The following is a 26,329-nucleotide window of genomic DNA, read 5'->3' on the forward strand; positions in this document are numbered from 1 at the left end:
GATCGCCACCAGCACCAAGGTCGACATCTCCAGCGTTGACACGGCGCCCATCACCCCCGAGGTGTTCCAGCGCCCCAAGGCAGAGAAGCTGACCAAGAGCGAGGGCGACTTCATGGGCGACAAACAGAAGGCTAGGGCGGAGAAGGCTGCCAAGAAGACCTCCAAGGCGGGAAAGAAGACCCCCGTGTCAGACGCGCGCGCCCAGCTGCAGAAGAAGATCGACGCCGCCCTCATCGCCGCCATCAAGAAGGACGCTCAGGGCAAGGAGAAGGCCGGCTACCTGCGCTCCGTCTTCACGGTGAAGCCGGGCGATGCGCCGCACCGCTGGAACTGGTAAGCACAGGACAACCGTAGGCGCTCTCGCACCACGTGCTGGTGTTGTAGCCTCGCTACCCCTACAGCCTCTCTGGTGAGGCGCGTGCCGACGTGTTTCGCGGTTCTCCCGCAGGCGTGTGCGTCTTTTCTATTTTTGGTTTCTTCGCTTCCATTTTTTAGTTTTTTTTATTCGCAAAGAACAAAACGAGTGCACATGTCGGCGCATGCGCAACCAGACGCGATCCTCGCTCTCACCCGGCCCATCACTCGCGAGTCATGGGGCGTATGTATTCGTTGTTTTAGTCTGGTCTCCCACGTGTGCAGTTGTAGACTCGCACGCGGTAGCTGCACGGCTGGTGCGGTTCCTTCGATGCTTGCTTGCGACCCCCCCCCTGGCACGCAGGCGCGGGTATAGACCTTGCAAACGCCTACAAGGCTGCTGTGGTGGGCAGGCAGAGGTGCTGTGATGGCGGCTAATGCATGCCACTGCAGGCACGTCTCTTCTTCATTTTTCTTGTGCTACCTTCTCTCCTCCCTCGTCTCTCTGCACTTTTCGTGCGTGTTTTCGTGACTGTGCCTGCGTGACGCGAACTGGCTCTCGTTCGCTTCTTCTGTCTTTCGGATGGTAATGATGCTGCGCACACGCGAGACTGTGTACTCGTGCATCTGCTCGTACACACGCACACGCACGTGCGCGCATGCACGAAAATGGATGTCCCCCTTGAAAAAAAGGAAGTCGATTATTCATGAGCAGCAGTAGCGGGGACGAGTACGACCCGGCAGAGGTGGTTGTTCACACAACCGTTGCATCACCCTCTCTCAGCGACACCGTGGTGCCCTCAACGGCGCCGTTCTTGAGGTCGGCAGCGGAGAACGCATCCGCAGCGACCGTCGCTGCGGTGGCTGCCTTGACCTCTCTTCCGAAGACGACAGCTTCAGCGCTCCCCTCCTCGCCGACCCCGCGCAGTGCTGGAAACGACGTCGACGGTGGCTACCGCTTGCACAGCGACATCAAGGGCCGCATCCGCTGCCTCACACTCAATACGGCTGGTACGACGCTGTGCGCCGGCAGCGAGGATGGGCAGCTGTGCATGTGGGACTTCACCGTTCCTCTCAAGTCGTATCGCTTGCAGCCAACGCGGGTGCTGACGCCGTTTGTGAACCGCATCTCGGGATTGCAGCCCATCATCGCCTTGGCATGCGCGAGCGACGACAGTTACTTTGTCGCCTGCCAGGATGGGGACAGCCCGGCGCTGGTGCGAGCGTCTGGGGAACAGCTGGGGTACTGCGCAATCGGGGAGCGTGGCTTGATGGATGTGATTCAGTGCAAGGGCCATCGCGCTCCCGTCACGTGCGTCGCCGCGCACACCCACGACGCAGCCGCCTTCTTCACGGGCAGCCAAGACGGCACGGTGCGGCTGTGGAACAGCGCCACGTTCAAGCAGAGGAGTGTGTACGCGGTGAAGCACGGATCGGGGCAGCTGACCGATACCCATGTGGTGGAGAGCGTGGCCAGCCTCAACCGCTTCCACAATGGACTGGGGCGCGTTTTTGCCAGCGGAGGGCAGGATGGCCGAGTGCAGATATGGGATAGCAGGGTGAAATACCGTCCCGGCGGGGCCATCGCCACGGTGAATATGTACGCTGCAGCAGCACCGGCAGGGCCAGGCAAGGCGACGGAGGACCCCTTCATGGAGAAGCACGTGGGCGGCATGATGGAGCTACACCAGAAGGATGCAGGCGCCTCGCACGCTTCCGGCAGTTACGGGCTTGCCGTACGTCTGGGCAGCGCTGTCAAGATAATCGACCTCCGCCGGCTCTCTCACAGCGATGGTGCCACTGCGCCGAAAGCAGTCGTTCAAGAGGCGGCTACCGGGCTGCCCCATGTGCTCGACACGACCGCTCTGTCGATCGGGCGCGGTGGTGGGTCTTCAATGATGACGTGCACAAGTCGTGCCGGCTACAGGCACACCAAGGGCGGCCACGTAGTGCAGTATTGCTACGCGGATGGCGACCGACTTGACCCGACGCTGGTCTGGCGGGCCGGCAAGCAAGACGAGGATGTCCTCTGCGCATGTGCGGATATCAGCCGTGCTGACGGCTGTCTCTTCGCCGGCCTCAGCTCTGGCGATGTGGTAGTGCATGGCGCCTTCTCGAATGGTGCGGCAGCACCGCAGCCCATGGAAGCGTGGCTGCAGACGCGCCCACAGAGAGAGGGGCACGAGCGTGCCGTCGGCGTAAAGGCGCCGCGTGCAGTTGAGGACGACGCCGATCTGCTGCATGACCTGTTCTAGACAAGGCGGCTTTTTTTTGTGGGACCGCTGCTCTCTCGCCCACCCACACGTGAAGACGGAGAGGCAAATAAGGGAGGCGGGGAGAGGAAGGGAACCCAAGCAAGCTCGTGACGTGCATGTGCGAATGAGGAAGACCTCACAGAACTCCACCGACTTACGCCCAGACCATGGCGCGAGGTTGCACCGCAGCCCGTATGCAGTCTCCTGCGAGGAGGCACATACGGGCACACAAGCATTGCTTGCGCGATGCGCCGCATTTTGCAATACCGTGGCCGGACTTCATCTCTCTTTCCTGATTCGGACGCGCTTCTCGCTATCTTTTTTTTTTTCGTTGACGCACCTATCTCTTTCTCTTCTCTTCGCCCCCCCCCCTCCCCTCTCCGTCTCTCCCCTTACACGCCGTCGTTTGACTTGCTGGCTCCATCGCGCCCGATTATCGGTTAAACCACCAGCGCGCACCAGCTTCACTCAAGACTCCTTTCTCGCCCCGTGCAGCCACCCCGTCACGACGAGAGAGCGCGAGCTCATAGATAGAGATCCCTGAGGCGCCGCTCGTTAATCTGCGGACGCGTGCGTGTCTGTGTAGTGTCGACGGCACTGCCTCTGCCTCTCCGCAACTTCCCTCGCGCCGGCAGGAGAAACAGAGCAACAGCGGAAAAAGAGATCGGAGGTCGACCTCACAAGCTCGGCAGGCTGCATCGTGCGGAGCCCACACAACATTCTTTGTGCCCTTCGCGTTTTGTGGCGACCACTGCGACCTCTGCAAGCGGCTGCAGTACATCGAAGAGCGCAACCGGGGCGCGCGTGATCGGGGATGCCATGCCATCGCCTGCGGGCTCCTCCAAAGCGCCGCCGAGCCAGTACGCGCGGCCGCCCACCAAGGAGGAGATTGCCGCGTTCATGCTGCGGCACACTGCGCATCTTCCGCTCGTGCTTCACGCAGAAGACCGGCGCCAGGGAGGCGAGAACGACTCGGCCTCATCCGTAGACAACAGGCACACAGACTCTGCGCGGTGGGTAGCGCCGTACCTTTACACGGGTGCCGATTATGCCCTTGTCCTGGCCGCCTGCTTCCCAAGCCACTGCATCGATCTCTCGCTGCTGAACTGGTCGACAAATCCGTTGCTCTCCCAGCGTCAGGGCAACTTGCGTGTGTTTTGCCAAGCCGCACGCGCCCTAGCGCTCCCGGACGCGCCGCTGTCGGCACTGCACCCGGAGCTGCTGCAGAGCAGCGCGTCCTGCATCGTAGGGCACCTCAAGGTGCAGCATTGGCTGTACAGTCTCTCACTGCGGTTTATGCCTGCTAACAATCACGACGCAGCGACACTGCGCTCAGTGCACAGACATCTGCAGTCGGGCGAACCCTACCTAAAGCGAAGGCGAGGCGAGCACGACGAGGATGGCGTGTGCGCGTCAGTGCGCGACTGCCCACCCCTGCCGGCGGAGCACCTGCTGCGGTGTGCGCCGGCCCTCACCCCCATCCCCTCTTTCACCGACGCTACCGCGCTAGCGCAACTGTCTTCTGCCGCCGCTGTTTCTGCGGAGGGGGCGAACCTGAAGGTGGGCGCTGAGAAGTCCATCGCGCTAGCCAGCCACTCCGCAGATGATGCAGCCGAGTTCGCAAAGAAGCAGAAGCCGTGGCTCAACTACAGCAAGCCGTGGCTGTTGCCGTCGCTGCGCGCTGCGGAGGCAAAGAAGGCGGCGAGCGAGGCGGCAGCGGCGAAGCGGGCGCAAGAGGAGCGGGAGCGCAACTCTCGGTACACGGCTTACGTAGCGCAGGCCAAGAATGTGCACGATCAATACGTGGTGTCGTGTACCGCCGCGGCAGAGAAGCGGGATCAGCTGCGCGCCATCAAGACTCTGCTACTGCAGGACATCATGGAGGGAAAACCAGTCGATTTCAAGGACTACGCCGCACGGCTCCGCGAGTGCCACGAAGGCTGATACATTGCAGAGAAGCCAACACTCTTTTGTGGATGCTTCCCTCTGTCCATCGCCCCCACGCGCGCTCACTATTTCGTGTGGGTGTGCATGCTTTGTTTACGCCGTTCATCAAAAAAGAAAGCGCGCAGCACACACACACACACACACATGCACACAAACTAACAAAGTAGAAACGTAAACTACCGACGGCACGCCGAATACTCCATGCTCGCCTCAGTCTGTGGCAGCAACAAGGTGCTGCGCTTGCAGCGATGACAGCAGAAGCTCCCGCCTCTCCCCCGTTTTCCGGTTTCTTGAAAATTGAGCGAAAAGCCCTCCGGCACATATGTGGAGTCACGATCCACAAAATGGCGCGACGGTGTCCTGGCAGTCTCTGCTCCTGTCTCTCTGTCCACCCTCGCACGCACACGCACACGCACACGCATACGCTGGCCTCTTCCTCTCCTGTGCAAACACTGGAAGGCATGAGGCGGATATGGGGTGGCGTGCTCATGCATATGCCACTGGCAACGCTTCACCACTTGCGCTTCACTTTTTCCGCATGTCCTCATACTCTGCTCTTGTGTTGCTGCACACCTCTGCTTCTTCGTTCGAGGAACTCTAAGCACGGAAAACCTGGTAGGGGCGGCCCCATCTCCGTTGAGCGAGCGCCCTCGGTCTCCATTCTTTGCTCGGCTTTTGCTGCCATTGCTGTCTTGCTATGCGCACCATTGCGCTGGGACGATACCACTGGCCGGACGCCAGCAAGCGACGCTGACACAGCGGTGGTCGGCGAAGAGTGAGGTGGAGGGAGAAGAGGATTGCCGCGCTCGTGTCGATCGCAGCAGTGCGCGGTCCCCAGACGCTTGGAGTTGCGAAGTTTTCTGCTTCGTATCCCTTCCCTGGTGCCCACTGCCGTACGTGAGCAGGGCTTCGACGCAAGCGGATTTGCATCTTTTTTCATTGAGAGGGGCCCCAGCGCTGATTTGCGTGTGCTGCAGAGCGCGATGTACCGGTACGTTGCTTCACGTCAACGATGTGGTGTGTGCGACCACTTCGGCTTTGTCACAGACACATCCGAGCGCTGGACTTCGGCGACCGCGCTTGCGTGTCTGCGCCGATCCAAGCATGATCAGCATCCCCAGCAGCAAGAACGTGCACATGCGATTCCCACTTCACGCACCGTGAAGCTGCGGCGTGCCATGTGGATGCGTATGCACCCAGTGGAGCGCTGGACCTCGCTCGTGGATCTTGGCCGGCGTAGCGCGTACTTAATTGAGAAGCCTGCTCGACTGTCGCCGTCGGCAGCGCGTGAAGTGTCAGGCAAGTCCACGCCGGTCTCCAGCGACGGCCGTGGCAGTGCATCGGTGCTAGGGAGTGCAGACCCAAAGGTGCGCTTCACACCGGAGGCTACAGAGGCACATTGGCAGCTGTGCCATGCGCTGCCCTACGCTGCACGCCTCCATCTCTGCCTTTCGGCGCTTCTGTGGATCCGCTGCTTGCAGGATGTGCAGGACACACTGGCGCGGGTGCGGCTGCCGTTTGCCGCGGTGCGGCGCCCAGAGCGATACGCCGTGGCGGACGTCTTCCCAACTCGCTTGAGGGAATACTGGGTCGATGCACACACCACCGTGTCGACCAAGATGAGCGCCCAGCTGAACTCGACGGCGGAGCAGATCCCGGCGCCGCACGCGTGGGACGCTGAGACGTCGGAGACCATTGAGGACGCAGCGACAGAGGCCACGATGACGCTGGATGCGGGCCGCGTGTTGCATGGACGCCACCAAGCCCGCCGAAGCGGAAAGACGCTCTTGCACCAGGTGCAGGGGTTGCAGCCGCGGGCGAATGCTGAGGACGACATAGCAGCGCGACTGACGGGCACAGGGTCGCCGAGTGGCAGCCGACGCCGCCGCCGTCGGCTGCCGACTGCATCGTCGCTAGCGCCCCATGCCCTCTCCGTGGAGTCTGCCCCCGCGTCTTCGGCGTGGCCGGGCTCACTTGAGTTCGCCTCTGATGCATCTCGCCACGTGCCGCCGGTGTCGCTAGAAACGGAGCCGCTCGAGGACGCAGCTTACCACGGCAACGACAACCGCGGCGAGGGTTGCCCGCTGAACCAAGACGGAAAGGCGTCGCCGACGCCCATCTTCATCTGGGTCCCACCCACCATGCATAGTGCCGCCGCCAGTCCCGGCGGCGCGCTGCCGACTGAGGCGGAGCTTCTCGTGAGGTACTGCGTCATGGCGCACGCCGCGGTTTTATCCAGTCTGTTTATCGAGGGCCGCGTGGTGGACTTCGGCAGCAACCACCCGCTGGTAGTCGCCTACGTGCGGTGGCTGCTCGACGAGCTTGTGCTGGAGCACTTTGTGTCTGTGTCCTTGCTCGCTGAGGCTGAGGTGGCTGGGTACCGACCTTATTATCCACACTGGTGCTGGCGCACTGTACTCGTGCTGATGCCCCCCAAGTACTGCGGCGGCTACTCAGCCGCGCTGCTGCGAGACTGGGCTTCACGCATTGTACAGGCGGCCCCATGCTCTGTACTGGTGGAAGGCCATGCTGGTGCAGGGTATGTCAAGCAGCTGAAGGAGGAGGTGCGACTGCTACAAAACGCTCTTGATGACGCAGAGGGCATGAGGGCGGTGGCGTGGGTGGCGGTAGGCGTTACGGTTCCCGTGGAAACTGCGCCAAGAGAGAGCGCCGCCAGCGCTGCTGGGGCAGCTGCCAGTGACAGCAATCACAACGGCAAAGAGGAAGCGAAGGTGCCGCAGTTTCGACCGCAGCGCTGCCCTAGAGCCGTTCCCTCGTTATCAACGTTCGTCTCGGAGGCTAGCTTGGCATCGGTTCGGTGGTTAGGCGAGTGGCTCGAGCCAGGGTCATCGGAAGCGACTGCTCAGAGCACTTCCCGTCAAACGGCCTTTCTCGAGGCGGTGAGGGAGACGCTGGAGGATCGCTTCTACACCTGCGAGGTACTCTACTCCCCAGCCCAGTCGTGCCTGACCCCCTACCGCTTTGAGCGATGGGTGCTGGAGCAGCTTCCCGGAAATGTGCGCGTGGTCGGCATCAACACATCCCCTTTCGATGTACTGTACTTCTTTCCTCAGGGCGTGTTTCTGAGCCAGAAGGTGGGCAATGCCTTCCGCTACCGGGCCGTGGAGAGAACAGTAGTGGCGAAGGATGTGATTCCTTCCTGGAGGACGCATCCACTGCGGCATGCGGTGACCCAGTTGAAGCGGCTGAGCCGGCGCTGGCGGAGGCGAGGCGATGATGTGGCGAGTGGCCTGCACGCCGAGTTCTCACCATCGGATCTCGCCGAGCTGAGGCGCGCCGCGCGTGCTGTATCCCTCTCAACCCCTAATCCCGATGCAGCGCCGTGCAGCGATGCTGCGGGCATTCCACCGGAAGCTTCAGCAGCGGAGAACGCGTCACATGCGCTTGTTCGCGAGCGCACGGTAGAGTATCTGGCTGAACCTTCAAAGAGGACGCTGCTAGGGTTGGCAGTGGCGCGCTTCTTCCGCGTCTAGCATGCACCTTCCGCGAGTTCTCCGGCCCGTGATCCTTCCGTGTATCTCCCTTCATACACGCAACGCACGCCTTTACATTATCGACATAGCTCTTTTCTACCTTCGCTCGCCATCGCTGGGACTTCGCAAGACAGAGAAAACAGACAGGTGATCGTGAATTCCTTGCGCGGTGCCTGAGAATGTGAGCGTGTACATGTGAACTGGAGGTGCAAGTTTACCGGAACCACTTCGCTCCGCCTTCCCGACACGCAGACACGATCTCATGCTTTTGCAAAACAGCATCTTGCACGGCTTGCGCTCTTCCCTGCCGTAAGGATATGGGCGCGCCTGAACGTTTCGCGCATCGTTTCGACCCGCGTTTACGCACAAACGACTATGTATGCCCGCGTGCGCGCCCAGGTACTCCTCTCGTCTCCTCTCATCCCCTCTTCCAATTCTAATCTTATTGTTCCCTGTCCACACCGCCCCCACCCCCGCGTCTGCCTCCGTGCTTGCCACTGCCTCTATGTCTCCTTCTGTAGGTATGCTTGAGCACGTGTATCTCTGTGTATGCGGCGCCTGCTGCCGAGCGCTGCCCCTCTAGATCCCTGCTTTCGCTGCCCGCAGCACGGCGTTGTCGGTTGGGCGTGACTCCTTGCACCTCGTAGGTACGACCCTATCTCGCAACCCCCAGATTCGCGAGCCCCTGTGCGCGGCGGCTGTGCCGAGTTATCGAAGACGCATCACCTTAACCCCTCCCTGCCCTCCCCACTTTAGCCGCTGCGGCTGGCGTGCCGGTGCGCGCGTGCGTCGTGCGAGCTTTGCTGATGATGCGTGAGGAGCGCTCCTCCCATCCTCCAAAAGAGCAGAATTAACCAACTGACGCTTTCACGGTGCCGTTGCCGCCGCGCCCCTCTGCTCCCCGGCTGCCCTCGCGGGCGGCGGTGCTGCTGAGCGGCCGCTGCGGCTGCGGTGCGTGCGTGATGCCGAGCGGTGCTGAATGGCAAAGACTCTGCGCTTGTGTGTGTGCGTGTACGCCGGGCAAGGCTTCCTCTCCGCTCCCCGCCGTGCGGCTGCCAGCAACCGAGATGAAGCTGATATGGTCCGTGTTTCAGATCCGCGTGACGCAAGTTTCTATCCTAGTACATATCTTCTGAGTTGCTGCTGGCGGCGCGCGCGCATGTGTATCTGTGCGTGTGTGTGTGTGTGTGTGTGTGCTGGTGATGTCACTCTTTGATGTAGATAGCAGTCATGCCTCCTCCGAAGCGTTGTCGTCCTCGAGCGATGAGGGCATGTTGCCGGATTGTCCACCTCCACCGCCGACGGCTGCGTATAGTGCTCAGCTTTCATTCGCCAGTAGTGGCTCCATCGCAGGCTACGCCGCTTCAGCGTCCGTTCTGGAGCAGCGCCGCCGCATTGCAGAGCTGGATGCTGCTAGGCAGCTCAACCGCGGGGCGCAGTGGCGCAACGAGCTACTTGGCCCGCCCGCAGTTGCCCAAAGGAGCTTCAGCGCTGCTCCGTCCTCCGCACAAACAAAGAGTTCGCCCCCCACCTCCGCCGACGCGGGCAAGTTCGGCAACTCCATCGCTGCAGCACTGAACCTACGCCGAGACGAGAAAGAAAAGACGTTGCTGAAGCGCCTGCAGCAGCAGCGCAGAGCTGAGGAGGAGAGCAGCGGCAGTCAGGCATTGGCGGAGAAGGACATGGAAGTTGGTGTCTTCGTGACAGCTTCCTACAAGGCACTGCTGCAGCGCAACCTTCGCCCAACGGAAAGGAGCAGCGGTGGTCAGAGCGCGCAGCCCTCCAAGAAGGACAATGGTACTAACGATGAAGGTAGCGGCGACGACGAAGGCCCGCTGGCGGCGTACTTGCGGCAGCTCGAGAGCAAACACCAGCCTGCCACCGTTACGAGTGACGCGTCGCCCGCTGCGAGTCGGATGGCCACCGGCGATTACTACGAGCGCATCATGAAAGCTCCACTGCTGGAGGAGAAAAACGCGTCAGGGACAGCAGTTGCGATGGCGGGGTCAGCCGGCGACGCTGGCGGTTTGCCAGAGGTGACACCACAAGTAACTCCTTCAGCGGAGGGCATCGACGCCGTTTCACTTGCTGCGCCGACGCTCAATGAACTGCAAGGCCTCATCGAACACACAGCCTTTGGTCCGTCGCCGACGCCAGGATCGCTGGGTGTGCCGCAGACTGAGGTGGAGAAGGCGATGGACACCGTGAAGCCTGCTGCTGCTGCTGAAACGGAAGCCGCCGACGTGCACAGCGCCGTGCTGGCACACGCACAACTGCTGTTCGACACGCGCCAAGCAAAGAGTAGCTGCGGCGCGAATCCCGCTACCCTCGTCGCCGCCGCGCGTCGCTGTGATGAGCGCATAGGCGCCTCTCTCTTCGCCTCTTTGTCGTAACCGAGTCGGTGGGGGAAGCGGCGGCGGCCGAGTATCGCAAGTGCGAGGTTTACGTTTAGTCGCCAGTATATTTTCCTCACGCACGTGAAAATGCCTCTTACGTGCCCAGAACCTACACACGTGCGAGCGCAGACGTGCACCGCGAGCACTCAAGAGAGGGAGCGGTGCACTGGCGCGCACCTTCAGACTGCACAACGAAATGAGGGATCGCAGCCCGGCTATGGCGGCACTCGGTAAGAGCGATGTGGCCAAGGGCATTTGTGTGGTAGCCGTCGAACACACTTCAAGATGGAGCAATACCGGTGCTCGCGTGCCCTGCTACCCTTATTTCTTCGGTCCCTCCCATCCTCTTCGTGGCGCTGGAGGACTCCCTTCGCCTTTGGAGGTGTTGGGCAGTGGCGGAGCGCGTAATACACACGTGCATCTATACAGTATGAAAACACGCCACGTCTTCCGTCACTTTGCTCCCACCACTCTCCTTGATGTCTCCTTCCATGCGCGCATCCTCTTTTTTTTTTTTCTAATCTTCTCTTCCCACACTCACTCCTCTTCGCCCGCGGCGTTACTCTTCACCGTCATCACATGGCGTTACGTGTGCTGCTGCTTTCAGTGCATCTCTTGTAGCGTAAGGCACCTTGTTCTGCGTGTTGGCGAGGTTGACCCCACCATTCGTTCCCCACCATCACTCGCATCAGAGCATCGAACCTTGTGTGCGCACGCTCACTCATCTCTCTTCTGCCGGGCCCCTCAAGCGGTCTCTTTCTGTTGCTTCTCTCTTCTCTCTACCCTGTGTGCATGTGTCTATATCTTCGTGCCTATATACACCACTACTAAGTTTCGTTTCTTTCCCCGCTCACTGTGTGCAGCGTCGTGACGTCCTCCTTTCGACACCCACCCACCACGCTTCCACAGCACTGTCTGCACTGTGGAAGAGCGAGAGTCTCACGCTCTCTCCTCAGCCTTTTATGGCCCTGTTCTGTTGAAGCCCTCCAACCCCCTCCCCTTCCCTTCCGCCTACGTGCCCCTCACCGTACATTCTCTCGCTCTTCCTCTCTCGTGCAGCTGAAGGAGTACTAAAGAAGACGATCGAGGTGCAGACAAAGAAGTTGATCCTTGTCCGTGTTGCGTGGCACGCCTCCCTCTTGACCAGCTGCCGTCGACTCATTTCACGTCGTGCGTGTGTGTTCGCTGGCGTGGGCACTTGCGCGCCACTCATCGCCAACGCCTCCTTCCCTCTGTCCTGCTTTCCTTGTCCAACTGCCCTGCGAGTACGTGTCTTCCACATCTACTCTTCAACGCCTCCTCATCACGCCGCCGAAGACAAGGCTCAGACCGACGCTCAGCGAAGTAGTGGCAAAGCGATTCACCCGAAAGCGCGAGGAACCGGAGGTGTACATCGGTGTTTCGCGTGCCGTGCGAGGTGTGATTGATGTTCACAGATCCCCTGAACGAACTCCTTACCGAGGCGCAGTACGAGTCGGGGCGTTCTATGCCCCGCTCCAACTGCGAGACACCAGGTCAAATATCGATGACAGAGGTGTTTCCAGCGCCGAGGACGCCGAGCTCAACGACTGCGGGGGCACGCGGCCGTGCCTACTCCCCCCACTCTGGTAGCCACGGCCGGCGGCGAGCGAGCTCCTCTGTCCAAATGGCTGGGGGTATCATCAGCGTCTCCACCCATGACGGCGAGGAGCTTCACTACCCCGTCGTGCAAGGACGCGCTGGCGGAAGCCTGTCACCGCACTCGCACTCAGCGGAGTCGTCCCCGAGCATTGCCATGCGGTCGAGCTTGGCAGCCCGCGTTCATCGACACACCTCGATCACCTCCAGATCTACGTCTTCTCTTAGCATACTGCAAGGCGCGATCGACTCTGGAGGCGCTGATGAAGGCGAGACCAGCGCTGACGCGCGGGAGTCCTATCGACACAGCCGCCTCACCCCGTCATCGATTCAACGACATCGACGCGTAAGCGGCGCGACCAGCCGTACCCCGCCAGCCGCGCTCGCCCTGCGCAGCGAGCCTGTCGAGGAGTTCGCGCAACCGAGCCCGACCCAAGTTGCCACGCCCTCCTGGTCGATGCCGTCGACGCCGCGCCACTCGATACAGCGCACCCCCCCGTCAGGCAGACGAGCTGACTGGTTGAGTCTGGCAGCGGATGGAGTGTTAGGCCGAAGTGCCGACGTAGGTCGATCTCAGCACACCGCACCTGAAGGTGCTCCCATCAGGGTGGAGGAGATGGGGGTGAGCACGCCGGAGATGGCCGAGTATTTTGCCGAAAGCGCCCTCGATGCGGCGCGGAGGCGCGAGTCTTCGGGGATGCTGAGCAACAGCAACAGTGCTAGCTGGCCACTTTTCCACGAACAGGCGGCACCTCGGCGCTCGCTTCCGGAAAGCAGTTCCCACCCTGCGTCTCACAATGACAAACACGCGTTTCTGGAGCGTCTCATGCGCTTCATGGAAGATCAGTCCGCTTCTATGCAGCGGCTGCATCAGCGGATGGACGCGCTGGAAAGCACCAGCAACAGCCTACTGGATCGTGTGCGAAAGATCGAGTCAGACACATCCGCCGACGTGGGCGGCATCAACCGAGTATCAGCGGAGTCTGCCTCCCCGTCCGTCACGCGCACTTCAGACTCGCTGGAGTCGGCACCGCGGCCCTCAACCCGCGCACCGTCCAAGGCCGTTAACTAACGCTCGTGCCAACACGGCCTCTCCGTAGAGTGGCAGCACGAAGTGTGAGGCGCAGCTGCAGACAGGGGAACGAAATTTTTTTTTTCGAATTTGTGTGGTTTTTGAGCGTCATCTACATCGTTGGTGGAGTGCCGCAGGCAGCCTGACCACAGGGCCTCGACGGGTTCTGATATAGTTCAGCAACGGCGAGTAGTTCGTGCTGTCTTCCTGTGTAGTGCGCAGGTGAGGGGGTAGAGAAAGGGACACACGTCCGTGCTCATGCATGAAGAGCACTCGTGGCATCCACTGCTGGAGTCGCTCCCGTAGGTGGAATGAGTAAAGCGAAGCCAACATACGAGATGAACGCGGGGTCTCTTGTTTTTTCACCGACGGATACGCTCATCTCCCATGGCCCTGCTCTCTCTCTCTCTCTCACGCTCTTGGCACGTCGTGTCTTCTGTCTGAGTGTTGCGCGTGCTTGACTCCCCTTACTGTAGTGCTGCTGCCCATGCGCAAGCAAACTTCGATTCCTAAAAGCGGTCGGCCTGCATGAGCCCCCGCTAACCTTGTAGTTCGTTTCTCTTTTTTTTTTGCACATGTGTGTGTCTCGGTGTGCCCGCGTGACGACGACGATGTGCCCGCCGTTAGAGTTGATTGTTGATTCTTCTTCCCACTTACGGCAATCGCACTATGCCGATCGGAAGAAAATGGAGGAGGGAGGGAGGGCGAGGGCAGATGTGAACTGCAATCTGAAGGAGGTCGTGCTCTTGTTCCCCCTCCTTTGTGCTCTGCGCCGTCGAAGAATGCTATTTTGCCCGCAGGCGGAGATGCCTGATGTGGAAAGGGGGGGGGATGTCTTCCCGCGCCCGCTTGGCTCTTTTCGTGTCTTCTGCACAAGGTCCCCGGCCCTCTTCAGCCGGTCTCGCCACCCAGCAAGCAGAGAGATAATGGAGATAAATAAGGTCGCTGATCAGGCGGCCTCCACAAACCAGGATTGCGTTTTCTCTTCATTTCTCGGGTGCCGGGCACCCCTGATGACGAGGATGGGCACACCTCTCGGCTCATGGTGGCTCAGAGTCCAGTGCCCCTTCCCCCCACTCTCTTCAGAAGCCAGGCAACCCTCCTCCCTCATCTCTATCCCTGCCTATGCCAGAGCCACCTCTGGCGCTGGCAGGGCGGTGCATCGCTGCTGACAGCGGACCGCCAGGCCCTGGGCGGCGTGGCGTCCGGGTGATCTGCAGCCGCGAACGCGCGTGTGCACTCTCCACATGATGGGCAGAGTGTCCGCGTGACTCGAACGCATCCCACCCCCGGCCCTCGCACGGCCCACTGGTGTGGGGAGATCTGAGCCGCCCCGAGGAGAGGGGGGTGGGATGCACCAGGGGTGGCAGCCGGCATAGCGGGGGAGCGGCTGTGAGGCGACCTGCACGGTGAAGGCTGGCCAGAGTTTGAGGCAGAGACGGTGCTGAGATGACTGGGCCGGCGCATTGCTGTAATGCGTGTGCCTAGCGTTGCTTCGCACCCCGCTGGTGGGGCCTGTGACAGACCCTGCGTAGAGCACAGTTGAGCTCGTGCTGTACGGGACATAGAATGGACACGTTGAAGAAAAAAGTCTGCTGGGCGGTGAGAGGGCACCGCTAATGGTGTTTTCATCCTGCGTGCCCCTCTCCCAACGTCTCACGCTCGCGCCAATCTCTCTGTCTTCAGCTCCCTTGGCCCCGTCTCTCGAAGCTGTGTTGAAACGCTAGCTGAGTTCATCTCCACGAACTTGCCCCTTCTTTTATGTCTCCTTGTTTTTTTTGCCGTAGACATGACACCACAGCAAAGTTCACAAGAAGAGCCGATAAGAGGGCACTGATGTGTTTCGCCCTGGCTGGCCGACCTGCCGCCCCCCCCCTTCTGTCTCCTTCAGCGGCGATTTCGGCATTGCGCGTTTAAAAAATAGACCACCATGCCTTACCTGGCGAATTCAAGGGCCTCCGACGCCGTTTCGAGCGCCTCGAGCTCTGTGAGGCAGGAGGCGAACTCCGTCACGCACCTGAGCCCCGCCGCCAAGGGGGTGCAGCTGGCGGCTGGAGGCTGGAGCCAGCGATGGCAGCGAGGTGCCTGACGAGATTTCTCGACACCGTCACCGTGATCGAGCAAATAGAGAGGACGTCTGATGCGCTGCTGCCGCTGCACCGCCAAAGGCGCCTGCAGCATAGCGAGATCCAGTCTGCGGAAGAGGCCAACGGCGGCTATGTGAACCTTGTCTCCCGTCTGCTGAACGAGCAGGGCATGTGCCCTTCGGTGGCGATGCAGTCCCTGCCCATGCGGGCTCTTTGGAGGCAAATGCTGGTCGTTGACACTGAACCGCGACCCTCTCGAGGCCGAGGCGCTGGGCTCGCACTAACGCTACGGCACAGAGGTGTGGGAGCACGTTCTCTTCCCTAATTCCACGATGGCCGTTGAAAGTCGTCGAGGGCCTATCGAACTGCGGGATTGAGGGGTACGAGCTCATGCGCGGCCAGAACCTTGGGTATGGCACCCCGAGGCTCGGCCGCTGCTTTGGCCGTGTCTTTTTCAGCACTGCCGACCTCGCGCAACACCGCGAGGGCAAGAACGTGGTTAAGGTGTTCACCTACGTGGCATGTGCAGCATGACTGAAGACCTTTTCTTTGCTGACTCTTCCATCGAGCACCCGTGCACAACTATGAAGCTGCTCAGGAGGGGTTGTTGCGGCCACAGCGGCATGGGGGGGGCGCGCTGCTGGCGCTGCGGTCAGCGCAGCGGAAGCAGCGCTTTATGAACTGCCCCGAAGCGCACCTGCCCGGCGACCTGCACAGCGTCAGCTTCTTCGCTGACGCGCATCAGGTAAAGGTGATGGATGCATAGCTTGGCTTCTACGGCCCGATGGATTTCGACCTTGACACGTTGCCGGCAACCTCCTTATCGACTGCATAGCCCTAACAGCCTTGCTGGCGCAGCGGCATTTCAAAGAAGCTGCTGTGGTGGGAGGAGATGCGTTGCAAGTGGCAGTGTACTTTCTCATCGACTACGTGATCAGCTATGCGCTGCTTTGCTAAAAGTGAAGGGATGAGCGCAAGCGGACGCGAGGCACTATCATCGACGAGCTTCACACCGCCGGGGGTGAAACTCACAGCACTTGTCACGCCTTTACGTGATTCGAAGCGAACCTAGCCAGTGGAAGAGAGTGCGCACACCTGCTCAATGATTAGACTGGCTATCGCACGCGTGTATATTTCGCAACGATTGCCTCAGGCGCTCGTTGCAGGTCTTCTCTTTGCGTAGAATGCGTCTGCTGCAGCGTTCGGGTGTCTTTTCGGGCGCGGTGCCTTCGCATCTTTAAGCACTTTACGAAGTTGCAGCTGCCTCTGGATGCGTGCGCTTGTGCATGATTGCGCGTTCGGGGGTGGGGTAAGGGCGGCGACTCCACGCCTTGTAGGCCCTCATCTCCCGCCGATAGGACGAGGTGATGATGGCGATGAAAGCTGCAAGACGCGAAGAGGTGCAAAAAGAAATGCACCTGCCTCCGTCTTGAAAAGCAGTCCCGATGATGCAGGTTGTGGCTCCGCTTTATTTTGAGTTCTGACCTCGTAGTGCGTGGCAGATGCCTCCCACGCAGATTGCATTCTCTATCGAGGCCTTGCGTGTGCGCTCCTGCAGGTTGCCTGGTGTCGGAGGGTGCGCTTCTCCATTTCTACGCCGTGAAAAGCCGAAAATGTACATCAACTTCTTTGCCAACTGCCATATTTCGATTTTCCCTAGCTCTCAGCAATGGGGGAAGTGCGAAGAGGGAAGCTACCCTAACGCGCACGGTGCCGCAGCTCTCATGTCTCATGGCGGTCATCAACAAAGAGCAACACAATTTCACGACAGAAGCCGTCGAACACCAGCGGAAACGTTTTTTTTTTCCTTTGTCTCTCCGCCTCTTTTTCCGCTTTCCCGCTGTATTCGTCTTCAGTGGCTAAGGCTGCTGCTTCACGCACGTGCGTGTATGTCTCCACATCTGTTTCACTCTGGTACCACACACGCCCTCATGCGTCACCCCTTCTCCTCCCTTTTCTCTCATGGCATCGACCTCACGTGCGCATTCGTTAGCGTTTCTCATACAGTCCCCCGCACCCTCGGCCGCCCTTCATCTCTCCACCGCAAAGCACAAGCGAACAACTGAAGCTGCTGCTCAGGGAGGAGAGAGGCGGGGGGGGAGCGAAAAAAAAAGAAAAGCGCCACAGCAGCAGTGACAACACAACACAGGACACACACGCACACACACACATACTCAATAAAGAAACGGAACAACAGAAAAAAAAAGAGAGTGGAGTGAACGAGAGACCAAGAGAGAAGGGGAATGAAAGCTGTGCGGAACAGTACAGAGCCCGCAGCACACCTCTTCATCTCCACCCTCCTCAACTAAATAGCGCTTTTTCTTTCCGATTTCGTCTTCTTCGTCCGCTGTTGCTCCCCTCTTCTCTCTCCCTATAAGCCGTTGTTCCCTTGTTTGGCTTCTTCTAGCCGCCACCATCTCCCTCTTTCCTCTTCGTTGCTTCACTTTTCTGCGCGCGGTGCCGGCCTGTGTCGCTCGGTGCGTTTGGTGTGGAGAGGAGAGGAGACAACAGGCACACACGCACAAGCACGCACACGCAGCACGGAACCAGAAAGAAAAAAGCAACGAAGTGCGGAGCGAAGATAAACAAACAACATAGTTTGTGCTCTGGCGGTTATCGAGAAATCCGGCACTACTCTCCACACGATTGCTACCGCGTTGTTCACGGGTAAGGCGGCCGTTCGTGTGCGCCTTGTGGACGGCAGAGCGGACTGCGACCGACACCACTGGCCACCAGGGTGTCCAGTTCTTGTTCTCGCTCTGTCTCTCTCTCTCTCTCTCCACTTCGGCCACCCACCGTGTACAGCACTTCCTGACAACGCTCGCGTTGCCGCGTTGCGCACATCAGGAACGAAAATACGGCGAGGAAGAGCAAAGAAGAAAAACAGAACTCAGAGTGACGGCGACCACAGGCGACCTTACACCGGCGATTGCACAGCAACAGACATTCAACCGAAGGCTATCATCGGTGTTGCTTCTTCTCGTTTTCAATTGAAGCCCCTCTCAGCACCGGCCGTCTGGCTGACGTCCTTCTCCTCTGTTTCTCCCTCCTTTGACTTTCTCCTCCTCCGTCGTAGCTTTCCTCTTCGTCTCTGTCTGTGTATGTGCGTGAGCGCGCCTGCTGCTATACCAGGTGTCTCTTGAAGGTCGAGTGTGTGGGGCTTCGTCTCTTTACCTGGTGCTCTCCTCTTCTTTTTCACACTTCCCTTTGCTGCCGCCCCCCTGTCCGTTTTTCTGTTTCGGTCTTTTTGATTTTCAATCTTCGTCGCCTGCGCCCCCTGATCCCCCTCTGCGTTCAGTCCACCCTTACTCGTGACCCTTTTTCTCGCCATACCCTTGTGGATTGCCCCCCCCCGCGTCCTACTCCTTTCCCCGCCTCCTTTTGTCCACACCCCACCCACCCGCGCACTCTGGCGAAGTGGAGGCGTTGCCGCCTCTCACGAACCCGCCCTCTTTTCGTCGGTCCTCTGCATCTGTAGAGCAACACACGCACGCACACACACACACAAACGCAGAGAGAAGGGGTGCATAGATGTAGAGAGGAGTGGCTTTGGTGTTTCTTCGTCGCTACACATTCCCGGTCTCTTTCCTTTACTGGTTGATATTGCATCTATTTTGTGTACATATGTATGTATGTGATAGCGGCGTGTGCTCCGCTGTCGTCGTGGCCACTTCACCTGCACTGCTCCCATTTTACGCACTTCATTTCTGAGGCTCTGTCTCTATAGCTGCCCATCTCCCTTTTTTCTTTCCTTTCCGTCTACCCGGTTCTTTTTCAGTTACTCCACCATTTCGCTTTCGTGGATTGCTCGCACGCCGCGGGTGCTTCGGCTCCGAGTACTAGTACTACTTCCATCTCCGCCCCTCCCCCCTTTTCTTGCTGTTGTCGTTGTTGTTGGTCGGACCTTCGCGGCACACCTCGCTCTCATTTCTGTGGGCTGCCGTGCTCTCTTTCACGTGCGGCTGTTGCATTTCTGAGTTTAAAAAAAGAACACGCGACGTGTGCTGACCTTTGTTTCGCTCTTTATATACATTGTTGACGTTTCGCCTCTCTGAGTGAGAGCGCGAGTGCGTGCTGGTATCTCGGCGAGCGTCTTTGCGGTTGCGTGAGCACGTTGTTCGCAAGCTGACATCGTGCTGGGTGAGGTGCGCTGGCCTCCGTTTCTCCTTTCGTACCTCTAGCACGTTTTCTCTGCGCGCGCGCGTTGGCAACCACACTTCTCTTCTGGCACCGGACTTCGTATACCCACGCGCTGCCAACTTCCGCCCCACAACTGGCCTCGATTGAGGGGTGCACACACGCGCACACACAGAGGCGCACACGCAGTCCTCTTGCTCCCTTTCTCTGAGCTCTCCCTTCCGAACGGCAGCCATGGAGTTTCCCATAGCGGCTCCCACCGCTGAGCCGGTGCGGCAGTCGACGGCTCCGTGGACGCTGACGACGAGCTCGGAGCAGTGGAAGCCATGTGCTGAGAAAGAAAGCCCAACTTACTCGTACCCGGTGACGCCGCAGCATCTTTGCCGAGGTCAGCAATGCCACATCGTCAATTCCGCGTCCACGCCCGATGACGACATCGACAGCGAGGAGCGCTGCGTCGCTCCTTCCGCAGATAGAACAACAGAGGAAGAGAAGGATGCAGATGACACGGAGGATTGCAACGTCTTGCGCAATGAGTGCGGGGGGCCTGTATTACTGCCCTCGCGCTGTGATGACACCTTCGCGCTTGGGGTGTCGCTGGCCGTGAAGGCCAAGTTACCCGTGGCGTTGAACGTCTCATGTGTGCAGCAGACTGCTGCTGCTGTTGCATTGGTGAAGGCAGACGCGGATGACTCACACGCCGTCTCCTCTGCTCTCGCCGTTCCCCGTATTTGCTCACCCGCCCTGCGCATACCGATCCAAGGGACGGAAAGGACAGTGCAACACGTGCTCAAGGCCGCAGGCGATCACAACTCCTTCGCGTCAAAGGCCATGCATGCCATCGCCCTCCAAGCCACGACTGGGGGCCCTCCGCTTCGGTTAAACTGCTCTCGCAGCGATCTGTCCTCGCTCGTCGGCGGTACTTCGGGGGATGATCCGATGGGATTGCGCCAGCTCTACAGCCTGCCTGGCTCGCGCGTGGGCAGCTCGCTGGGAATTCCAACACATACCCAGCGAGGAGCGGCGCAGTCGTCAGCCGCCGCCGACGCCTTCTCGATGGAGCGTTTTGCCGCCTTCTACGAGGTGGCGCTGGAGGAGCTGATGGACGAGTGTGAGCGTCGCGTCGCCAACGCACCAGCGGCGTGGCGGGACAGTCAGCAGCAGCTCATCGGCGGTGACATGAACCGTGACCTGGCCACGAGCACGCACTCCTTTGACTCCCCACGCAGCAGCGCCATGTCCCCATTCGGCGGCGCACCCTCCAGCGTGGCACTCAGCTGCGGTACCCCTGTATACTCACCGCGCTTCACTGATCCGCTGCACAGCACACATGGGCTGCACATCCGCGAACTCAGCAGCGACATCGCAGCCGTTCAGAACCGCACCTCCACCCCACTGCCACCGCCGTCTCTGCATTCAAACATGGCCTTCTTCAGCGCTGCTGGGCAGGCGCGCCAGGCGGAACAGGAGAAAAGCGTAGCGAATGAGGGGGCAGTGTCGAAGTTACTCGCTGCCCTGGGCCGACACCATGGCAAGATGGCACCAATGGTGTTCATCGCTGGTCTGGCGTACCTTGCGCGAGTCACGGCGCAGTGCGCCTCCGAGTTTCTGAGCGTCACACGCGCAAACTGGTACCGCCTCACCACCACCGCGATTCTCGTTGCCGCCAAGGTGTACGACGAGCACAGCTCGTCGCGGCTGAACGCCTGCTTTGCCCAATCCTCCGGCATTCCACTGAGCGAGATGACGCGGATGGAGCTTGACTTTTTGTACCTCCTCGATTTCGACCTGCTTCTGAAGGAGTCGGAAGTGGAGCAGTGGCTAATATGGATGGAGACGCTCGCGCTGCGCCGCGACTTGATGACGCCACTCAATACTTACGTGCTAGACACAAGCGCGAGCACGCCTGCCGTGCAACTCGCCAGCACCCCGAAGCCGTCTTTCACAAGCAGCACCACACTTACAGAGTACGGGGAGCGCTGCAAGACATGCGCGATGTGCGAGGCGAGTCGCACGCCGGGCTTATCCAGCGAGGTTCCGGAGGGCGAAGAAGAAGCCGTCGGGACCTCCCTGTCCTCCGTAGTCGTCCTGCGCAGCGTCCCGCAGATGCATGTGGCCAGCAGCTGTGCGATGACGGCCCCGTGCGCCGTCAGCAGCACTGCGAACTCGCGATGCCCTACTGGGGCAGCGGCGGCGACCGACGCTCCATCCCTCACTGCCCCCCTCGTCGATCTCCCCAGCCTTCCGCCTCGCAGCTCCGCTAGCTCGGTGCTGCTTCCGGTCAGTTTGTTGGATGGCACCTTCAGTGCTGTTAGCGCGGCGAGTGTGCCTGGCGGCGCGCCCTCTTCCTTGAATGACCGTCGGACCTTTGTTCCACCGTTGCCGATCCACGGTGCGCTGCCGCTTCACCCGCCGACGGCGAAGAGGCGCCTGTTCAGCGTCGTGCACGGTACTGCCGAGCCGCCGAGCCCAATTTCGGTGCGTCAGCTCGGCCGCCTAGGCGGTAGCTCGCCGAGTCCGCTGCGGCCCCCGTCGGTGGGGCGACACCCGTCGGTGCGGTTTTTCAAGTCGCAAGCCACACATGCTCACGGGCCGCACCGCTACGCCAGTGGAACGGTAGGCTGCGCTGAACTCGGCATGCACGGCGCCGAGGACGGCGGCGGCAAGGTGTCTAGGCGGTCGTGCCAAGATCAGGTGACGAGGGCGGGCAGCGCAAGCGCAGCTGGCCAAACCTCGGCACCCGCCGCGGCGAGCCACCAGCAAAAGCGACGCTGGGGCCCACTCGGTATGGTGCAGCATGTGCGTGATGTTCTCGGCGTCACAGCGTCTCTGGTGCGTGGTCAGCTGGACGTGCTAGCACCATCAGCGCATCCCGAGGAGTTGAGTCGGCTGCCGCCGCCGCAACAGAACAGAGAGCAACCTACGTCGCAGGCACTACGGCCTTCTACCAAAAGTCTTTCTGGAAGGGGCGGGTGTACGAGTCTGCAACCGCAGTCATCCGCCATGCCGCCGCGTCGCACAAACAACGGCGGCACCTATCCGCCTTTTCCTGAGAATTTGATGGACGAGCGAAAGCCGCAGACATGCAACGCTCCGCCCGCCGCCGCAGTCGCATCTCGTCGGTTTACCGACTCTAATCCCCAGCCTAGGCCTGCTGCACCGGATTGCCACCGCTGCGGTCCTGCGACGCCCGGCGCTGTAACCAGGCGGAGCCCGATGCCCCGAAGCAGCCCGCAGCATGTAGACCCTTGCTCGTCGGCGGGGACGCAGCCGTATACGAGTACGGTCGCTAATGCCGCTGCTGATCAGCCAACAGCGGCGGCAGCCGCGAACGGGGCGTACGCGGACGGCGACAACTCCCACGACGAGGATGACGAGGGGTACGAGGAGTGCGAGTACGGCTACTACGACGAGGACGGTTACTTCCACTACTACGACGACGACGAGGGCGCGGAGGGGGAGTACGACGAGTACTACGGTGAAGAGGACGAGGAGACCGCGTGGTACGAGGATGAGGAGGAGGACGAAGCTGCTTACTTTCAGCGATGCCGCCCACCGATGACACACTCGCCGCCGTCCTTGTAGGATGAAGATGAGCTGTCAGATGGAGCGGCGCTGCAGGAGTGGCTCCTCTGCCATCGCTTTTTGATGCCTTCTGCAGCTCACTGAAGAAGAGCTTTCTCCCTTTTCATCATTGGCTGCCTCCCTTATAGATGTCGAAGCAGGGAGAGACAGCTGCTGGAGAGAAGGGTGGGAGGAGGTGAGAGGTTCGAGAGTATCCCTGCATGTGGTCACAGGCGCCTACAAAGGCACTCGATTGAGGCACACGCGTCACAAGGGGCGTATGGTCGACTCTCTCTCTTTGTGTTGATGTGTGCGTCGAGCAGTGTGAGATAGACATATATGCCGGTGGAAGGGTACCCTCTTTTTTTGTGTGTATGTGTGTTTTTGGCGCTCGGCCAAATGGCGTGGGTAGGTGATCGACCTTGTCCGAGGTAGCTTCATGGGCTGCGTCCTTTGCCCTCTTCCATCTTCTCTCTTCTCGTGGCCATCTTCAGGGTGTGGTGTCGCGTGGCTCATTGCGTGACGGCTGTGAACACACGCACACGCGTTCACCGAAAGCGAAGCGAGCGAAGGAATCGACGTGGCTGAAGGACGGCGAAAGGCAGAAGAGGCCCGGCAAGTGAACAACAACAGTAGAAAAAGAGAAACTGTGAGGCGCGCGAAGACAGGCACCGAGTTGAGCATGCAGGCGGCTGCAACGTGTCGTGCGGTTGATGCACGTAAAAGAAGGTGGCGCATATGTGTCTGTGTGTGCTTGTGTGCGTGTAGCCGGTGGCAGGAAGAGGGCAAAGTGTGGCGATGTACCATAGCCCCTCGTCTTGATTTTCGTTGCTGACTTGAGTGTGTGTGTGTGTGTGTGGTTTCTCTTCTGCTGCTGCTGCGACCCCACGTATAAAGTAGTCGGCGCGCGTCTCGTACTCGGTCCCTGTTAACGTGGCGCGGTGTGAGCGCATGCGTAGGTCAACCGTACGGCTGTAGTTTCACTGGGCGGACTTGCCCCTCTCTCTTTGTTGTGCTCGATTTTTACTTTTCTTGCTCACCGCCTCGGTGCCGATCATCGTGGCTGATGGCTTCAAGGCAGGCGTTGGCGGTATGTGCCTTGCGGCGCTGCACTCGCTCTTGCCCTCCGCATTGACGAAAGAGATATAACGCCTTTGCTGCTTTTGGTTGCTGACGCGTGCTCGGATGCCTCTCTTGCCTTGACCTTGCCGTGCCTGTGCTTTGTGTTTTCTAGCTTGTCTGCTTGGCGTCCTGTCGTGGGACGTGTGGCGCCGGCGACGCACCCTTCTATCGCTCTCGCTCTCCCATCATGTCGACTCTCTTCGTGTCTTCTCCGCTACTGCCCCATGCCCGCTGCTTCAGGGCTTGCACAATTCCGTGGTTCCTGGGACGGTGGTGGAGCCGTATAGATGCCCGTGCTTTGGATACGAGAGAGAGGTAACACCGGGTATGGCGTCACGCTGCACACACGACTCTTGTCGTATGTGCATGTGTGGGCTCCCGCTGACACACTCCCTGCACTGCACCGCCATCTAGCCCCCATTCGAGATGAGATATGAGAACCAAACACAAAAAGAGGGGCTGAAAGGGTGGGTGGTGGTGGTGGTCACAAGGTTCCAGCAGCACACAGACACTCGCGCAAGTGCGGATCGCTCAAAGAAGAGCGCGTGCCACTCCCGTTCTTCCTCTTTTCCATCCCTTTCTCTATAGAAAAGGTATTAACGGCTCGAATAAATGAGCGACAACAACATCGACCTCTCCTTCTCTCACTCGCTCACGCCCGCTTTCCTATTGCTCAGGAAACGGGAGACGTGTGTAATGTTGCATCAAGGTATTCGGACAGGGACTCCAGCACCGAGGCACACAAACACACACACACACGCACACAGGCACCGAGCGTGCACGCGGTGCGCACTTCTCTTCCATCTCATACCGCTTGTCTCCTCTCGCAAAGTTCTCTCTGCGTATGCGAATCCACTGCGCCTTGCCAACTCTCGCCTTTGCTTTTCCTTTCGCCCCTCTATAACCTCTTCGGCTCCACGCACGCGACTGCCCACGTCTCGCACACTTTTCTGCCTCACGCACATGGCGTGTGATCCACGTTCACTTAACAGTAGCAACAGAGTTACCAGGCGACCGAGCACCTTCTGCGAGTGGATTACAGGGACGCTTCGGCCGCGCGCGCTTTCAGCTCGCCTCACGGACGCTACTACGTATTCACCAAAAGACGCGGACGCAGGATACCCCCTTTCCTGCGCTCAAGCTAGCCTCTCCTCATAAAGAAGCGAGTGTTTCTCGGCACGCTGTGCCTCGATAGCTTTGCCGGCAGCAGGTAACCACAGCGCAAGTGACCGATTCTTCTTTTCGTTGTTTTCCCTCTTCACGTGTGCTTGTGTGTGTGCTTCCGCATGGATGTTGACGCCAGCCCTCTTTCCAGCCCTCTTTCCAGCCTGTCCCTCCCCCCTTCTCCCCACCAACACTACCACGACCACCACCGTCTCTCTCCATCACGCCCTTGTTTTTTTTGTGTGTCTTCCGCCAGCTGTCTCTGCCACCTTCAGCGTGTGCATGCTTTACATCTTACTTCTTTTCCGACATTGTGTTTCTACTCTTCTGCCTTTTCGCTCCGTTTGCCCATTGCTGTAGTTGCTGTTGTGGTTGCTCCTGCCGCTGCCCCCCTACCGCCCCTCCTGTGTAGAGTAGATGTCTTCGCAGCGCCCATAGCTTTCTGTCTCTCCACTGTTCTCGCAGCGCCCGTCTGTTATTCTCTTCACATCCGTGCCTCACTGCCTGTTGTGTGTGTCTGTACGTGTTCTTGTTCCTGATCTCTTCACCGTTTCTCCCTTCCTCCCTGCCTCGTTCTCCGCGTAGAGTGTGTATTTTTATGTGCACGTGTACGTGTGTTGACAACCGTGTTCCTCATCGAGTCGCTGCGCTGTGCGACTGCATCCCCCCTTCTCGCCTTTATACCCAAGCGCCATAAGGGAAGGGGAAGGTTTTGCGTGTTGACCACGTCTGCGTATTCTCTACGCGATACAATATATATATATATATAGTTTGTAGTTGTTGCTTGTGTTTGCGCGCGCTCGCCGGCACGTGCAAGCGCGTGTGCTGGTAATTGTGACTTTCTGTTGTTTGAATTTGTGGGTGCGGTAGGGTTCTTCGACGCACACAGTGGAAAATCGGTGGAGCATCGGTAATCCTCCTCGTTTTCCTTGCCGTTGAAACACATTCGCAGCAGCAAGTGGCTACACGCGGTGTCCTCCGTCAACGCTGTCTCCGTACCCCCACCCCCTCCTTTCCCTTCCCTTCCTCTCCTCCCCCGACCGTAGGGAACAGAAGAAGATTCTCCATCGAGGAAAGCGAGGCGGTGCGCACGTGCGAGTGCTTGTACCCGCTCCTCCTC

At 59.7% G+C, this 26,329-nt stretch overlaps 5 protein-coding genes and 1 pseudogene across 6 annotated transcripts, besides 1 other annotated feature; all 6 read left to right on the top strand.

Moving 5' to 3' along the window:
- Positions 1–1,013: 1,013 nt before the first annotated feature.
- LDBPK_330780 lies at positions 1,014–2,609 on the top strand (annotated as a pseudogene; the record flags this gene model as incomplete). Its single annotated transcript has 1 exon — positions 1,014–2,609.
- Positions 1,014–2,609: a sequence feature (contains an internal stop codon; hypothetical protein, conserved).
- Positions 2,610–3,428: 819 nt separating this feature from the next.
- Positions 3,429–4,553, top strand: LDBPK_330790 (hypothetical protein, conserved; the record flags this gene model as incomplete). The annotated part of the gene is made up of 1 exon (XM_003863855.1): positions 3,429–4,553. The coding sequence occupies one exon, from the start codon at positions 3,429–3,431 to the stop codon at positions 4,551–4,553; it is 1,125 nt and encodes a 374-aa protein (XP_003863903.1).
- Positions 4,554–5,734: 1,181 nt separating this feature from the next.
- On the top strand, positions 5,735–8,050 carry LDBPK_330800 (hypothetical protein, conserved; the record flags this gene model as incomplete). The annotated part of the gene is made up of 1 exon (XM_003863856.1): positions 5,735–8,050. The coding sequence occupies one exon, from the start codon at positions 5,735–5,737 to the stop codon at positions 8,048–8,050; it is 2,316 nt and encodes a 771-aa protein (XP_003863904.1).
- A 1,271-nt stretch (positions 8,051–9,321) lies between these two features.
- On the top strand, positions 9,322–10,443 carry LDBPK_330810 (hypothetical protein, conserved; the record flags this gene model as incomplete). The annotated part of the gene is made up of 1 exon (XM_003863857.1): positions 9,322–10,443. One exon carries the CDS (start codon positions 9,322–9,324, stop codon positions 10,441–10,443), a length of 1,122 nt encoding a protein of 373 aa, XP_003863905.1.
- Positions 10,444–11,872: 1,429 nt separating this feature from the next.
- Positions 11,873–13,135, top strand: LDBPK_330820 (hypothetical protein, conserved; the record flags this gene model as incomplete). The annotated part of the gene is made up of 1 exon (XM_003863858.1): positions 11,873–13,135. One exon carries the CDS (start codon positions 11,873–11,875, stop codon positions 13,133–13,135), a length of 1,263 nt encoding a protein of 420 aa, XP_003863906.1.
- Positions 13,136–20,298: 7,163 nt separating this feature from the next.
- Positions 20,299–22,944, top strand: LDBPK_330830 (CYC2-like cyclin, putative; the record flags this gene model as incomplete). Its single annotated transcript, XM_003863859.1, has 1 exon — positions 20,299–22,944. One exon carries the CDS (start codon positions 20,299–20,301, stop codon positions 22,942–22,944), a length of 2,646 nt encoding a protein of 881 aa, XP_003863907.1.
- Between the last annotated feature and the right edge of the window lie 3,385 nt (positions 22,945–26,329).

The sequence above is a fragment of the Leishmania donovani genome, chromosome 33 (genome assembly GCF_000227135.1).
Source record: "Leishmania donovani BPK282A1 complete genome, chromosome 33".
Lineage (NCBI taxonomy): Eukaryota > Euglenozoa > Kinetoplastea > Trypanosomatida > Trypanosomatidae > Leishmania > Leishmania donovani.